At 36.7% G+C, this 17,338-nt stretch overlaps 1 protein-coding gene across 7 annotated transcripts in view; it reads right to left on the reverse strand.

The window, feature by feature from the left end:
* Window positions 1-3,275: 3,275 nt before the first annotated feature.
* Window positions 3,276-17,338, reverse strand: part of LOC114322868 (MOB kinase activator-like 1A) — a 92,135-nt gene continuing 78,072 nt past the window's right edge. For 6 of the 7 annotated variants that reach the window (XM_082903568.1, XM_082903570.1, XM_082903567.1 and 3 more), the window contains 6 exons: window positions 7,805-7,853; window positions 7,524-7,632; window positions 6,371-6,464; window positions 5,485-5,618; window positions 5,226-5,389; window positions 3,276-3,549 (listed from right to left, as the gene is read on the reverse strand). In XM_082903568.1, the coding sequence (XP_082759694.1) occupies window positions 3,409-3,549; window positions 5,226-5,389; window positions 5,485-5,618; window positions 6,371-6,387 (456 nt within the window). In that variant the 5' untranslated portion in view covers window positions 6,388-6,464; window positions 7,524-7,632; window positions 7,805-7,853 and the 3' untranslated portion in view covers window positions 3,276-3,408. Of the gene's footprint in view, window positions 3,550-5,225; window positions 5,390-5,484; window positions 6,351-6,370; window positions 6,465-7,523; window positions 7,633-7,804; window positions 7,854-17,338 lie in introns of those variants that run through there. The other variant, XM_028270310.2, reaches the window with a different exon arrangement.

The raw sequence follows: 17,338 nt of genomic DNA on the forward strand, positions 1-17,338 counted from the left end.
TTGATATGCTTTTTCTTGTGAGTCAAGGAATTCGAAAAATTTATAATCCGAACTGGTTCGGGCCGGTCCAGTTCAGTTTAGTCCAATTCGATATGTTTTGACTAATTTTTTGAATTTGTGATTTGATTCTGGTTTGGAAAACTAGGGAATTGATCTTTTCAGATCAGTTTCAGATTTGAGTTCACAGTTCTAAATTAGAAATGAACCAAACCATATGTAACTTAAACCATATACATACCATACACCTTGTGCATACAATCCTACCATCTGATATACAAAACCCTAATGTTATTTATTTATTTATTTTAATTATTTAGCATAATTTTAGTTTTATAATTGTTGTTGCCAAGACAAAATGCTTGTTTGATGGGAGTTTTATGTTTGTTACATGTTAAACAATATGTTTATTTACTAAATATTATGTTTGTTTAAGTTATGTTTCAAAAAATCATGGGTAGATTAATGTTAAACAATTTATGATAGGTTTAATTTTTTTGAATACGTTATATGATTTTTTTTTGTATGGATATGTTATGTAAAAACCGTTGTTCCAAACCAAGTCGAACTGTCTTTAAATGATTTGATTGGAATTGGTTCCATGATTTAAATACATTGGTTTGGTTCTAATTTTTATGGAACTGTAAATAACAGATTAGTCCTAGTTTTATCTCCCACCAAACTAATCCGAATTATGCTCACCCAAAAAAAAAAAAAAAAAAGGCCAATTACTTATACTATGAGAGAGAATGAGGGTGATTAATGAAACTGCATTTCCATTCAAACTGAGCAAAAACAAAGAAAACGTTTGGTTTACTTTTTAAAATTAATATTTGGATAAAAAAAATCAAAAAACATGTTTGGTTAATAAGATTTTAAAATTCTTTTCTCTCTCCTTTCTCTTCTTTTTTTATTTATTTATTAATAAACCGATCAATCATTTTATCTCTTCTATCTCATTCTCTCACATTTTACATTAAGGATGGAAGAAAAATTTAAAAAAAAAAATGACCAAACTGGTTATACTTAATTTATTTTTTAACAAGAATTAGTTTGTGTGATTTTTAAATTTGATTTTTTTCAATTTTCGATTTGATATCGGTTCAAGTATCTTGTACACCGAATTAGACCGAAATCAACCGCTTCAACATATATTGTATTTATATAATATATATATATATATATATATATAATCTAATAATATAATAATATTAATAAGTATAATAGATTAATAACCTTAATTAATTAACTTTATCATCTTTATAACCTAAAATTGTAAACTCTTGTTATATACAATCTAAAACTAATATTCTTGACACCTTAGTATTTTTAATTTTATTTATTTATTTATTTTTTAATGTAGGAATTGAAAAGTATTTATTAAATGGATGAATTAGATATGTTTGAAATGGTGGACAAAAACTAATGGGGAACTTACCAATAAGTTCCATATACAAAGTTCAAAACCCATCTAATCCCAAAACAAAACATTTGCACTAATTAGTCCTATATATTTTTAATTATTACCAAAAAATCTTATTATTTTTTTATTTTTTAATTTACAGACGCTGTTCCATCCCACTACCATCGAATTTTTGTCAGACGGTCATCGGAAACTCGTCGGAATGTTCAACATCACCGAAAAGTCGCCGAAGTATTGCCGGAAGTTCACCGGAGTGTTTTGAACGTCAATGAAAGTCGCCGGAATGTCCAGAACGTTCGTTGGATGTTAAGAACATCATTGGAGACTCACCGGAATGTCCAAAATATTGTTGAAAAAGAAAAAAGAATAAATGAAGAAATTAGAGTGAAAAAACGTAACAAAATGTGCTAAATATTGATAAACCAAAAAGGGACAAAAAATGTAACAACAAAAAATAGCAACAATAGGAAAAAAAAAACATATGTTATTTTTCAATTTTTATAACGTTTAAGCAAATAATCTTCAATATTAATCAAATTAAAAAGCAAACTTTGAAACTATAAAATGTTATAATTTCAAAGTAAAAATCTATTAGGCATTTATCCTTATTAACCAAATTGAAAAATATATTATGAAACTGCAAAATTTTACAGTTTTAAACCATGATTCATTCCAGTACCAAAACAAATTGAAACTGTAAAATTTTATAATTTTCACCACCTGTAACTAAAACTCAAAAACAACTTGTTCAAAACTTGAATTTTTTTCCCATTAAAATAGAAAAATAGAAGTGTATAACAGATAAAATGTAGAAAAATTAAGAGATCGAATGAGAGTATAGAGAGAGGATTGTATTTCGACAACTATTTTTTTATTTAAATCTACTCAAATCTGATGTAGATCTACATCAGATCTAAGTAAATCTACTCATCTTCTTCGTCAAAAACATATCTTCTTTACTGTCGGTGAGGGTCAAGTAAAGAGTCGGTAGTCAATGGTTGTCGGTGAACCCCAATCGATGGTAATTGTCGGTGACTATATATCAGAAAGAGAAAGAGAAGAAGATGTGGTTGCCCGTCAACGATTGCTAGAAATCACAAAGAGCAAAAGAGGTAGAAAAGAAGAAAGGCAGAGAAGAAGAAAAACGTTACAAGACTTTTGAGTATAAACAAAAGATTATGGGACTAAATAGGCTACATGTTTTTCAAAGAAGACTTCTTGGTAATTTGCCCAGAACTAATTTAATGTTTTTATATAGATCAGTAATTATATTTAAAAATAACTCAAGTTTAAAAGATCTTAGACCGATTAAACCACACTAAATCAAACTGAATCGCTTTAATCGGTTCAACTTTTAGTACGATTTGATGAAAGAAGTGATCTGTATTGGTGTTCAAAATAATAAAATCGACATTATTAGTTCGATAAATTTTTTTACATAAATACCAACTGTACTGAACCGATTATATCCCTATTCTATATATCAATCAATCAATCAAATTGTCTCACACCCATCTATTCAACTACTAAAAAAAAAATAATAATAAAAATAAAAATATCCCAAAATCATTTTCAAAACTCTTTTTATCAACTTATCTTTCAAAATATAATTCAAAATTCAAAAATCGGTTCAATTCAGTACGGTTTGATAAAAGAAGTGATTTGTATTGGTGTTCAAATAAAATCGAAATTATCAATTTGGTGAATTTTTTTACCTAAATACCAGCTGTACCGAATCGATTACATCCCTATTCTACCTATCAATCAATCAAATTGTCTCACACCCATATATTCAATTACAAAATAGAATAATAATAATAATAATAATAATAATAATAATAATAAAATCCCAAAATTATTTTCAAAACTCTTTACATCAACTTATCTTTCAAAATATAATTCAAAACTCAAAACTCTTTATACAAACTAAACCAAATGGAAGCTCAGGAGACTGCATCCATTACAAAAATATAAAAATAGAGAAGAATTCAAAAAGCTGCATGAGATGCGAAACAAAAGCTCACAATGCGTTTTCCCAATACAAAATAAATTTTAAAAAAGAACTGTAAGATAGACTCAACAAGCTCGTACAGGGGTGCAAGCTCCCCCTTATCAATCAACTGGAATTCCTGCACCACCCATCACACAGTCAATAAGACATAACTGGAGCAATAATGTAATAGAATAGGAACAAATCACACCCAAAGAAATAAAATAAACTCTAATTCTCAATATTAAAGAACTCTCAATTCAATTCATATTTCAAGCAAAATAACCCTTAATACATAGAAAACCTTGATTTAAAAGTTTCCAAAATAAAACAAGACATAGTTAAATCCTATAATAAAATCCTAAATAATATTCTAATATTGCAATAATTCCTATACTTCTAAATTAAAAATAAAATAAAATAAAAGCAACCCTTCAAATCTTCCTCAACCAATACTTTTTATGTCCTTGTCAATGTGTGTTGTGTGTGTTTAATAGAGATAAGAGTGCTAACAACAAACCTTGTCATTCAGCCAAGCCACTCTTTTAAGTTCACAATCTATTTTGTATCCAATTTTGTTAAATATTTTTCTTTCACTTTTTATGCATTGTGTAGATTGCAAAGTGTTGTATTATAAAACTCTTCTTCATCACCTTCTTTTTTGATGAAATGCAAAACTTTTCCCCATCGAGTTTTCTATTGTATACTATTAGATTTACACTTTACATAATATTATATTTTTCACAATATCTACACTTCCTTTTAGTATAATTTAGGCTTATTTTGTGTAGACTTTTTAAGAAATGTTTATTTAAATTAATACGTAATTTTTCTTTTACGGTAGGATCTTACGATCTTCAATCTGATTTTCGGATCCAATCATGTGAACTCCTCCAACAATCTAATGTAGGATCCCGATGTTAACAACCTTCCGGTAGGTATGGTGGTAGAGGTGAGGAAGGTTGGGTAGGGAGGTGAAGAGGGGTGGCAGGGGAGGTTGGGAAGTAAGGACGCTCTGCAAGGTCCAAAAAGAGGAAGGCGGTGGTGGGGAGGTTGCGGGTTCAAAGGTAGAAAATGAAGATAAGAGTAATTTGGTCTTAACAAATTAAAAATTGACTTCAACTAATATTTTTTTTTTTCTTTTTTTCTTTTTTTCTCACTCTAAATAGGTGCATGCCACAATTTTCATCCATTTGACGGGAAATGTAATAGCAACATTGTAATTCAAAACCATGAAGAAGGTATGTGGCTAATTTTAAAAGATAGGAGGTTAAATACTATTAGCCCATACCACAAGGGTATAAAAAAAAAAACAAAAAAGATTTGATTTTGCCATTGCAATCAACATCCTAGTAAAATATACCAAAAACAAGTGTGGGTAAAAGAGGATATAGGCCTCGTTTGGGAACTTGGCTATTTTAGTTGGCTTTTAGCTATTTTATAAGATGAAAAAAAGTTGTGTTTGGGATGATTTTTTGATTTTTTTTATAGTTGAATAGATGGTTGTGAGAAAAAAAGTGAATGATCGATGTGTAGGATGTGACATTTTGCCTTATTGACTATTTTAGCCTTTTTTTTTTTTTATTTTAGCCAAAATCCTTCATGCCAAACTCTCCCTTCTCACTATCTAACAATTTTTACCAAATCTAGAAATTAAATTACTCGATAGACAAATCAATTGTGGTACAAAATTATGTAAGCATATAAATGGAAGACAATGTAATGAATTTCGGCCATTTTACAATTATAATTGAATGTAGAAAAGGAACTGTGAGATTGAACAATCTAAAACTTGGATGAAGTTGGATAACTTACCCATGTAAAAAGAACAAAATGCTTGAAACAAGTATTAAGATGAGCTTCTTCCTTTAGACTCACAATCTTCTCAAAATGTGTGTGATAGATGTGCGCATACACATGGAACAATCGCTTGAATATTGTCTCGACAACATCCTGAAAATTCGGTGGAAATGATGCCCCTGTAGGATATACAGAAGATTAAAAAAAAGTACGGCCTTTTTGATTAAAACAAGAACAAACCATATGTTTACTGTATTAAGCAAACAACACGTACCCAACTTTTGAGGAAAAATTGATTTATCATCGAGCTGAGCCTCAATCCAGTCCATCAAATACTCTACATATTTAGAAGCAGACACCTCTATGGGTTTCTTTATACTAACTCCATCAGCCCATCTATACTCGTATCTGTGAGGAGGCAAAATTGAAGATTTGCAATTTGAATGCATCATAATTCAGACATAATCTAATTATAAACAAATGTACATGCTTAAAGCAGATCTGAAATTGTATCATCCTGACAATCAACTTAACTAGCATGTTTCAATAAGTAACAATTAACTAAACTTTGTTGATTAGTTCCACATAATGATCTCTGACTACTTTCTTGGCCTTTTCCTTGCCCTTTCTTGGCCCTTTCTTTTCCCTATCATGATATCTGATTCATTAGACATGTTGGCATGGTTTTAAACCTCATTAATTAAATTTGATTTGCACCGGCAGATACCTTCATATAAACTTGTACCAACTAATTCCATACCATCTTTGGTTACAATATCCTATATATTCCCATCCCTTAATACAAGTGACTTCCCAAAACATTTTTACCATTTAGACTTAATATCCCTCTAGTGGTAAATGCAGAATATTATATGCAACTCCAAATACAATAAAATATGTAATGTTACAATCAGAGCACTTGGAACTTTCAAAGAAACCAAAATTTCTATCCCAACAGTTTTAAAGTTATTTTCCATGTCTTTGTAGTCCAAGAGAGAGAGAGAGAGTCGCACTACTTAAAGAAAAGAGTGTCGCAAGAACATTTCTTTTTTTTTCCCACAAGTATATCACCCGTAGAGCTTAACATCAAGCAAAGCTACACCAAACATTTCGTCAATAAAACAAGAAAGACAATTCTTAGGAGGACTGAAGAAAGATACTTTGGTCCTGCTGTCATTAATGGACAGCTTGATGCAGTGCAGAATTCTGTAAGAGTGCCATACAGAATGTTCACTTGATTGAAGAAGTCAACAGCTGCAGCCACAAAAAATCAAATTAAAAATATGCTAACAATAATTGCAATTGATAAAAAAATGTATGACCATGGATATGAACGCACACCAATGTACAAAAATATGCATATATTGTATAAAAAAATTGTATTTCTGAAACAAATGGTTTACTTTCAAGAGAGTTAAAAAAGTTGAGGCAAATTAGGTATTAGATTCTTCATTCAATTAAATTCTAGGCAGTCTAGGCCTTTTTTTTTTTTTTTTTTTTTTTTTTCCTGAGGGATAATAAACTAGGAGAATTTAACAATGAATGCAAGGGGGGAATACAAGCAAGAAGGATTGAGTTATCCTTCTGAAGACAAACAAGAAAAAGAAAAAAGAATCTCAACAACGCAACTAGAGATAGAATCCAAAAGAATAAACAAACCATTCCCAACACTGACCAAGCATAATCGGAGGTCAGTATCAAACATAATTCTAAACCATTAAGTCATCCTGAATTTTACTCAGAATCAATTAGACAACAATGGCTTTAAGTTGCAGTATGAAGTATCAAGCATGTTACAGAGTCCAAAAAAATATGCATAATGTAACAGGAAATGGGACTTTTTGAGTCATGATTTGTTGTTTAAATGTGTAAACCTAAATGACACCTACTAACGTTTGAAACAACTCTTTAGAGAAATTTATACGACTTATTATTAATAATGGTTCGTGAGTTTATGCTTTTTAAAGCTGTTTTGTGGAACTTCTAGTTAAGATTTAGCAAATGATGAACACAAAATAATATGTACACACAAGCACCAAATCAAGTTGTACTAGCTATTACCCCATCAGTTCACCAACATCATATTATATTATTTTTTCTTTTAAGAAAATTTAATAAAAGACAGAAGCATTAGTAATTGATATTTAGTTAACAGTAATATGCAATGGAGGCTTACATGCTGAAGTTTCAAAAAATATAACAGCAGATAGATGAGAAATCAGAACAAATTTAAAGACAGGACAGAATCTTAGACATGGCACTGCAGAAAATCATATAGTTATGGAAGTCATAGGTTTAAGTTAATTTTCTTACTATTTACAGCCAACCACTCATTAGGGTGTTCACCAGGAGGCAGTCGAACAGCTTCCCTTAAGTTTCCACTACCTAAGGTAGCATCAATATGATTTTGAAGCTGTGCAGCCTGTGTGGGAATAAAACACAAATGGAGAAAAAGCATCAACAACAAAACGGCTAGCTCCAAAGAGTTGGGATTCATACTTTCTTGAGTTGAATCTCAGTAGCACAAAAATAAATAAATAGAAGGGCAAAGGAGACAACTTGAAAACCCATTGCCTTTAAGTTAGAACACCAACCTTACTTCCTGATGGAGCACTCTTCTTAGGCCGAAATGTCTTCTGGTTTCTGCACATTTCAAGGGTAGGAGATATAATTAGCAATGGAAAAATAACCAAGGAAAACAATAACCCATCTTCTAGGCTAGTATTTAATAGAAAAAATGAGCAATCAAAACCACTTTATATACCAAAAGAAAAAAGAAATCCTTTTTCCCGATTCCCAAGAAGACACTGATATCTTAATCCATAATTTTCATGTACTTCAATGTAAAAATAGAATAAAACATACTCTTAAGTCAAATTTAGGATTCTCGAGGATGCAGTAAGATGAACGAAACTATGAATTAATAATGGCATTAGAATAGAAAGAAAATACACACTTAAATTTTCTTGAATACACTGTCTAGACAGTTAAAGAAGAAAACAAAAACAAAAAAACCACCTTTCATTTCCATAACAACTTACAAAATCCATATTTGACCAAAAAGTCATCCCAGATGACCACAAAATAAAGCTATCGCACTCAATCTTCACAAAAAGTACAACTAAAGGCGGCTCACGCTTATTCGAGGCCCAAAGAAAAAAATGTAAATGGGGCCTCTTATAATTTCTTACACTGTAATTTTATTTTTTATATTATAATTTTTATTTAAAATTCATATCAATATCCCTAAACTTCACAATCAAAATAATTTTGTTAAAAAGACCTTAATTTTCTATCTTGACTAAAAGAATGAAAGACGTGTCATGTAAATGTAATGATGAGGCCCTTTTGTTATCTAATGTGTGACACCCTAGATTTTCAAAGGTTAATCAAGCGAAAACTAATTAATCTAAGCGTGAGGTTTTAGAAAGAAATCTCGTTCTTGTTCATTTAATTGTTGAAAATCCTCTTTTCTTAACAATATTCTTTACTTTTTCAAAATATAATATAATTGAAAGTGAAAGTGACAATACCAATGGGAACCACAAACCCACTCTCTGTATTTTACCTTCCTTACATGCTTTCCATAATATACATTATATAACACAAAAAAATTAAATACATGCCGCTTTTCAAATACAATGCCCCACGGACTTGCAACCATGAAATGGATATTGCCCATTTTTAAAGAAAAAGGCACTCAGCCAAATCAACAAATACGGTTCAAAACTGAATAAAAGCAAATAAGAGCACTACAGGCTACAGCTCATCATCACATAATCCCTACATCTTGACACAACCAGTTGCTAATCCTCAAGTCCGAAAACATTTCCTGTACACATTTATAGGCAGGGGGTGAGCAAACAACTAGCTCACCAAGCAATCTCATATAATTACTTTACAATACATGCGGATACGGTGATACAACATATATCCACAAAAATGACATGAAATGCCCAACTTTTAGATTTACTTGTTCAATCACTTTAAGACCCATTTATTTAACTAAGTCCCGCAAGTTAACTTAAATAATTAATAATTTATCCAAAAGATAATAACCACATATACATCTTTTATCAATGGGATCACAAGTCCGATTATTTAAATAAGTCACTCTAGTTAACTTAAATAAATGAATAGATTCCAACACTTTAAATCAAAATAATTTAAGTAACTCACTCTTGTTAACTTAAATAAATGATCAACTTTAACACTTGCTAACCTAACCTCAATTCCACTTTATTTAATTAACTCTATCTAACCTGGCCTCAATTCACTTTATTTAATTAACTCTATCTAGTTAAATAAATAAATAGCTTTAAAATATAATAACCACCAACAAGGCGTACAATACTTGTCTTCAAGGCTATGACCCACCTCATCACCAATACCGTGTCCGAGCGGAAAATTAATAATAGGTCCTACCTACCCACACTTAGGGCTCACCCTTAGAGTCGTGTATCAGAAACAAAGTCCATCCACAACTACAAGGTTACTACTCCTCTGAACTAAGCAGTGTCCAGGAATCTATATCGCAGATAGTTGGTACCACTATCTCCCCTACCTATACTAGACCAATAATACTAGGTACATGCCTAACCGGGCTCACCCGTAAAATTAATAATAATACTGGCACCAAGTCCGCCAATTAACTAAGTATAATAAACACATACCCGGTTACTACATAGTTAAAAATCAAACACGTACCAAAAATATTTTCCAACAGTTAGCTAATTATATCAAAATCCTCTTTTGACTATAATTACGAAACATAACACAAGTGTCCTTTTACCAATTCCTCATTTTTAACTTCATCAAGTTAACCTAAAGCAATAAAATAAATAATTTATTAATTGTCCATTAGCTCCAAACTAGCTAAAATCATCATTTTTCTTTTTTCGCTTCAAAAATTACCAAACAATTCAATTATCTCATATATGAACTTAAGGAATGAAAATATCATAATAACATAACTCAATTAGTAGAACTAGTGATCAAATACCAAATCACTTTAACTTGAATAATATTCTTAATTCAAACTTTGTTTTATACCAAACAACTTAATCAACATGATTTCCTCCAAATCTCATACTTGATCAACCTCACCATTTTTAATCCCATAATATTAAAAAAAGTCATGAAATAAACACAATAACACACTTTTAATTACATAGGATATAAAACAATGTCAACACTAATTTAACCCACGAAATTAGTAAGCTCTTGATACTTACAAATTTCAAGAAAAATACCTAATGTGATCTAATATTTCTCATGTCTTGAACCTAGCCACATTCAATGTCAAGCTATTCAAATAATTCATTTTTGCCAATTTATATACACAACAATTTTTTACAACTTTTCCAAAATTAATTAATCAACAAGATATTCACATCAAAATACACTTTTCAAATCTGAAATTCAACAAAAAAATCCACTTCTTACATTTTTCATTTTGCAAAAATAACTAGTATAACATGAACATGAACATTTATACAAAAGCTTAATTCATCTGTACTTTATAATTTCATTTTCACAAAAATGAACATTATACAACAATATGCACATGAATCTATACCTATTATATAAAAGAACACAAGCATACAGGTGAATTGAATCTAACGCGGATGTACTCAACTCATGAGTCTAACGTTTTGACTTCTGCAAATACCCTCGATGCATTATTCCTTTTAGTCCTATACAACTCATATTACGTGTCTTGTGTTTGCAACTTCCTCTGTATGCAAAGAAGAGGTGTCTTTGCATTTTGCTATCCACTTGGTTCTAGACATTTGCTTCATCTCTCAACAAATGGACAAACCAATTGGAAGGCATCACCTCTCCTTCCTAGAAGTTGCATCTTCGATGCCCCTTAGCCAGCTGGTGGAAGAGAGCACCACCAACTTCCCAGCTTATAGGAAATGACCATGGGTTGTGTTTTCAACCTCATCTTGAACGGTTCTTTGGTTATATATTTAAGACTGGAATCATCTTCCCCTTACAATGAGAAACAGACTTGCGGTTGTGGCAGATATAGCTATTGTTCTAAGTCACAAAATAATAATAATAATAATAATAATAATAATAAAAGAAAAAAAAATTATAATTTACAATTTCGGTCGACCACTGCAGTCACTTTCCCTGTCCACACAAGCTTGCAACACACTTCCTGCCTTTTTCTTTTGGACCTTCTCTTGACTGTCACCCGATTTTGGTCCCCCGATGGACTATTTTCAAGCTTAGGTGTGAGAAAAGTGCCGTTTCGGACGTTTTCAAACTGGGAGTTCCGTGCTAGTTCCGTAAGTTTTCACAACTTACATTGGTCCCTCCCGGGGTGTTTGACGTGTTCCTTGGGCCTTCTCGTGACTGTTACACGATTTTGGCCCCCGATGGCTTATTTTCTAGCTTAAGTGTGAAAAAAGTGCATTTTTTGATTTAGTTCTCAGATCGAGAGTCCCGTGCTAGTTCCGTAAGTCTCCTCAACTTACCTTGGACCCTCCTGGGGTGTTTGGGGCATATCTCGATTTTTCTCGTGACTATTACATGGTTTTGGCCCCCCCCGGTGTCCTATTTCCAAGCTTAAGTGTGGAAAAAGTGTCCCTTTCCAACTTAGTTTTCAAACCGGGAGTCCCGTGCTAGTTCCGTAAGTTTTCACAGCTCGCGTTGGTCACTCCCAAGGTGTTTGAGGTGTTCCCAGCCCTTCTTGCGACTGTTACATGATTTTGGCCCCCCGATGGCCTATTTCCAAGCTTAAGTGTTAGAAAAGTGTATTTTCCGACCTAGCTTTCAAATCGGGAGTCCCGCGCCTGTTCGTTAAGTTTTCACAACTCAAATTGGTCCCTCCTAAGATGTTCGAGGTGTTCCCCGGGCCTTCTTGTGACTGTTACACGATTTCGGCCCGCCGAGGCCTATTCTCAAGCTTAAGTGTGAAAAAAGTACATTTTCCGACCTAGTTTTCAAACCGGATGTCCCGCGCAAGTTCGGTAAGTTTCCACAACTTGCATTGGTTTCTCCTGAGGTGTTGCAGGTGTTACACGACGGGCCTTCTCGGGACTGTTACAGGATTTTGGGGGGCCACGATGGCCTATTTTCAAACTTAAGTGTTTAGAAAGTGCAGTTTTTGACTCAGTTTTCAAACCGGGAGTCCCATGAGAGTTCCGTAAGTTTCCACAGCTCACGTTGGTCCCTCCCTAGGTGTTTGAGGTGTTCCCCGGACCTTCTCTGGACTGTCACACGATTTTGGCCCCCCGATGGACTATTTCCAAGCTTAGGCACGAGAAAAGTGCCGTTTCAGACTTAGTTTTGAAATCGGGAGTCCCGTGTTAGTTCCGTAAGTTTTCACAACTTATATTGGTCCCTCCCGGGGTGTTTGACATGTTCCCCGGGCCTTCTCGTGACTGTTACACGATTTGAGTCGAACTCCCGATTTGACTGTTACACGGTTTTGGCCCTCTCGATTTGAGTGTGAAAAAAGTCTCTTTCCAACTTAGTTTTCAAAAGTGTCGCTTACTCGTTTTCAAAGGTCGGGACCAATTTGAGTTGTGAAAACTTAACGAACAGGCGCGGGACTCCCGATTTGAAAACTAGGTCGGAAAATACACTTTTCTAACACTTAAGCTTGGAAGTAGGCCATCGGGGGACCAAAATCATGTAACCGTCACAAGAAGGGCCGGGAGCACCTCAAACACCTCGAGAGTGACCAACGCGAGTTGTGAAAACTTACGGAACTAGCACGGGACTCCCGGTTTGAAAACTAAGTTGGATAGAGACACTTTTTCCACACTTAACCTTGGAAATACGACACCGGGGGGCCAAAAGCGTGTAACAGTCACGAGAAGGACCGGGAAATGCCCCAAACACCTCAGGACTGTCCGAGGTAAGTTGCAGAGACTTACGGAACTACCACGGGACTCTCGGTCTGAGAACTAAATCAAAAAATGCACTTTTTTCACACTTAAGCTCGAAAATAAGCCATCGGGAGCAAAAATCGTTTAATAGTTGCGAGAAGGCCTGCGAAACACGTCAAACACCCCGGGAGGGACCAATGTAAGTTGTGAAAACTTACGGAACTAGCACGGACTCCCGGATTGAAAACTAAGTCCGAAACGACACTTCTCTCGCGCCTAAGCTTGAAAATAGTCCATCGAGGGGCCAAAATCGTGTGACAGTCAAGAGAAGGTCCGGGGAACACATCAAACACCTAGGAAGGGACAAACGTGAGCTGTGAAAACTTACGGAAATCGCATGGGACTCCCGGTTTGAAAACTAAGTCAAAAAATGCACTTCCTAAACACTTAAGTTTGAAAATAGGCCATCGGGGGCCCCCCAAAATCCTGTAACAGTCCCCCGAGAAGGCCCGAGGAACAATTCCAACACTTCGGGAGACACCAATGCAAGCTGTGGGAACTTCCGGAACTAGCGCGGGATTTCCGGTTTGAAAACTAGGTCGGAAAATGTACTTTTTTTCACACTTAAGCCTGAGAATAGGCCTCGGCGGGCCAAAATCGTGTAACAATCACGAGAAGGCCCGGGGAACACCTCGAACATCTCAGGAGGGACCAAATTGAGCCGTGAAAAGTTAACGAACAGGCGCGGGACTCCCGATTTGAAAACTAGGTCAGAAAATACGCTTTTCTAACGCTTAAGCTTGGAAATGGGCCATCGGGAGGCCAAAATCATGTAACAGTCGTAAGGAGGGCCGGGAACACCTCAAACACCTCGAGAGTGACCAACGCGAGCTATGAAAACTTACGGAACTAGCACGGGACTCCCGGTTTGAAAACTAAGTTGGAAAGACAGCTAAAACCGTGTAACAGTCACGAGAAGGACCGGGAAATGCCCCAAACACCTCGGGAAGGGTCCAAGGTAAGTTGCGGATACTTACGGAACTAGCACGGGACTCTCGGTCTGAGAACTAAATCAAAAAATGCACTTTATCAAACTTAAGCTCGAAAATAAGCCGTCGGGGGCCAAAATCGTGTAACAGTCACGAGAAGGCCCGGGGAATACGTCAAACACCCCGGGAGGGACCAATGTAAGTTGTGAAAACTTACGAAACTAGCACGGGACTCCCGGTTTGAAAACTAAGTCCGAAACGGTACTTTTCTCGTACCTAAGCTTGAATATAGTCCATCGGGAGGCAAAAATCGTGTGACAGTCAAGAGAAGTTCCGGGGAACACCTCGAACACCTAGGGAATGACCAACGTGTGCTGTGGAAACTTACGGAACTCGCATGGGACTCCCGGTCTGAAAACTAAGTCAAGAGATGCACTTTCTAAACACTTAAGTTTGAAAACCGAAAATCGGGGGCCCCCCAAAATCCTGTAACGGTCCCGAGAAGGCCCGTGGAACACCTCCAACACCTCGCGAGACACCAATACAAGTTGTGGAAACTTACGAAACTAGCGCGGGACTTCCGGTTTGAAAATTAGGTCGGAAAATGTACTTTTTTCACCCTTAAGCTTGAGAATAGGGCTCGGCGGGCCGAAATCGTGTAACAATCACGAGAAGGACCGGGAAACACCTCGAACATCTCAGGAGGGACCAATTTGAGTTGTGAAAACTTAAAGATCAGGCGCGGGACTCTCGATTTGAAAACTAGGTCAGAAAATACACTTTTCTAACGCTTAAGCTTGGAAGTAGGCCATCGGGGGGCCAAAATCATGTAACAGTCGCAAGGAGGGCCGGGAACACCTCAAACACCTCGGGAGTGACCAACGCGAGCTGTGAAAACTTACGGAACTAGCACGGGACTCCCGGTTTGAAAACTAAGTTTGAAAGAATCTTTTTCCAAACTTAAGCTTGGAAATAGGACACCGGGGGTGCTAAAACCGTGTAACAGTCACGAGAAGGATCCGGAAATGGCCTCAACACCTCGGGGAGTGTCCAAGGTAAGTTGCGGAAACTTACGGAACTAGCACGGGACTATCGGTCTGAGAACTAAATCAAAAAATGCACTTTTTTCAAACTTAGGCTCGAAAATAAGCCGTCGGGGGCCAAAATCGTGTAACAGTCACGAGAAGACCCGGGGAACACGTCAATCACTCCGGGAGGGACCAATGTAAGTTGTGAAAACTTACGGTACTAGCACGGGACTCCCAGTTTGAAAACTAAGTCCGAAACGGAACTTTTTTCGTACCTAAGCTTGAAAATAGTCCATCGGGGGGCAAAAATCGTGTGACAGTCAAGAGAAGTTCCGGGGAACACCTCGAACACCTAGGGAATGACCAACGTGAGCTGTGGAAACTTACGGAACTCGCATGGGACTCCCGGTCTGAAAACTAAGTCAAGAGATGCACTTCCTAAACACTTAAGTTTGAAAACAGGCCATCGGGGGCCCCCCAAAATCCTGTTACAGTCCCGAGAAGGCCCGCGGAACACCTCCAACACCTCGGGAGACACCAATGTAGGTTGTGAAAATTTACGGAACTAGCACGGGACTTTCGGTTTGAAAAGTAGGTCGGAAAAGGTACTTTTTTTACACTTAAGCTTGAGAATAGGGCTCGGTGGGCTGAAATCGTGTAACAATCATAAGAAGGCCCGCGAAACAACTCAAACATCTCAGGAGGGACCAATTTAAGTTGTGAAAACTTAAAGAACAGGCGCGGGACTCTCGATTTGAAAATTAGGTCAGAAAATACACTTTTCAAACGCTTAAGCTTGGAAGTAGGCCATCGGGGGGCCAAAATCATGTAACAGTCGCAAGGAGGGCCGGAAACACTTCAAACACCTCGGGACTGACCAACGCGAGCTGTGAAAACTTACGGAACTAGAACGGGACTTCCGGTTTGAAAACTAAGTTGGAAAGAGACATTTTTTCCACACTTAAGCTTGGAAATAGGACACCGGGGGGCCAAAACCGTGTAACAGTCATGAGAAGGATCCGGAAATGACCCAAACACCTCGGGGAGGGTCCAAGGTAAGTTGCGGGGACTTACGGAACTAGTACGGGACTCTCGGTCTGAGAACTAAATCAAAAAATGCACTTTTTTCACACTTAGCTTGAAAATAAGCCGTCGGGGGCCAAAATCGTGTAACAGTCACGAGAAGGCCCGGGGAACACGTCAAACACCCCGGGAGGGACCAATGTAAGTTGTGAAAACTTACGGAACTAGCACGGGACTCCCGGTTTGAAAACTAAGTCCGAAACGGCACTTTTCTCGTACATAAGCTTGAAAATAGTCCATCGGGGAGCAAAAATTGTGTGACAGTCAAGAGAAGGTCCGGGGAACACCTCCAACACCTAGGAAATGACCAACGTGAGCTGTGGAAACTTACGGAACTCGCATGGGACTCACGGTTCGAAAACTAAGTCAAGAGATGCACTTCCTAAACACTTACGTTTGAAAACTGGCCATCGGGGGCCCCCCAAAATCCTGTAACAGTCCCGAGAAGGCCCGTGGAACACCTCCAACACCTCGGGAGACACCAATGCAAGTTGTGGAAACTTACGGAACTATCGCGGCACTTCCGGTTTGAAAACTAGGTCGGAAAGGTACTTTTTTCACACTTAAACTTGAGAATAGGCCTCGGCGGGCCGAAATCGTGTAACAATCACGAGAAGGCCCGGGAAACACCTCGAACATCTCAGGAGGGACCAATTTGAGTTGTGAAAACTTAAAGAACAGGCGCGGGATTCTCGATTTGAAAACTAGGTCAGAAAATACACTTTTCTAACGCTTTAGCTTGGAAGTAGGCCATCGGGTGGCCAAAATCATGTAACAGTCGCAAGGAGGGCCGTGAACACCTCAAACACCTCGGGTGTGACCAACGCGAGCTGTGAAAACTTACGGAACTAGCACGGGACTCCCGGTTTGAAAACTAAGTTGGAAAGAGACACTTTTTCTACACTTAAGCTTGGAAATAGGACACCGGGAGGGGCCAAAATCGTGTAACAGTCATGAGAAGGACCGGCAAAATGCCCCAAACACCTCGGGGAGGGTCCAAGGTAAGTGGCGGAAACTTACGGAACTAGCACGGGACTCTCGGTCTGAGAACTAAATCAAAAAATGCACTTTTGTCAAACTTAAGCTCGAAAATAAGCCGTCGGGGTCCAAAATCGTGCAACAGTCACGAGAAGGCCTGGGGAACACGTCAAACACCCCGGGAGGGACCAATGTAAGTTGTG

Source organism: Camellia sinensis, chromosome 13 (assembly GCF_055761805.1).
Source record: "Camellia sinensis isolate YWXY chromosome 13, ASM5576180v1, whole genome shotgun sequence".
Classification (NCBI taxonomy): domain Eukaryota; kingdom Viridiplantae; phylum Streptophyta; class Magnoliopsida; order Ericales; family Theaceae; genus Camellia; species Camellia sinensis.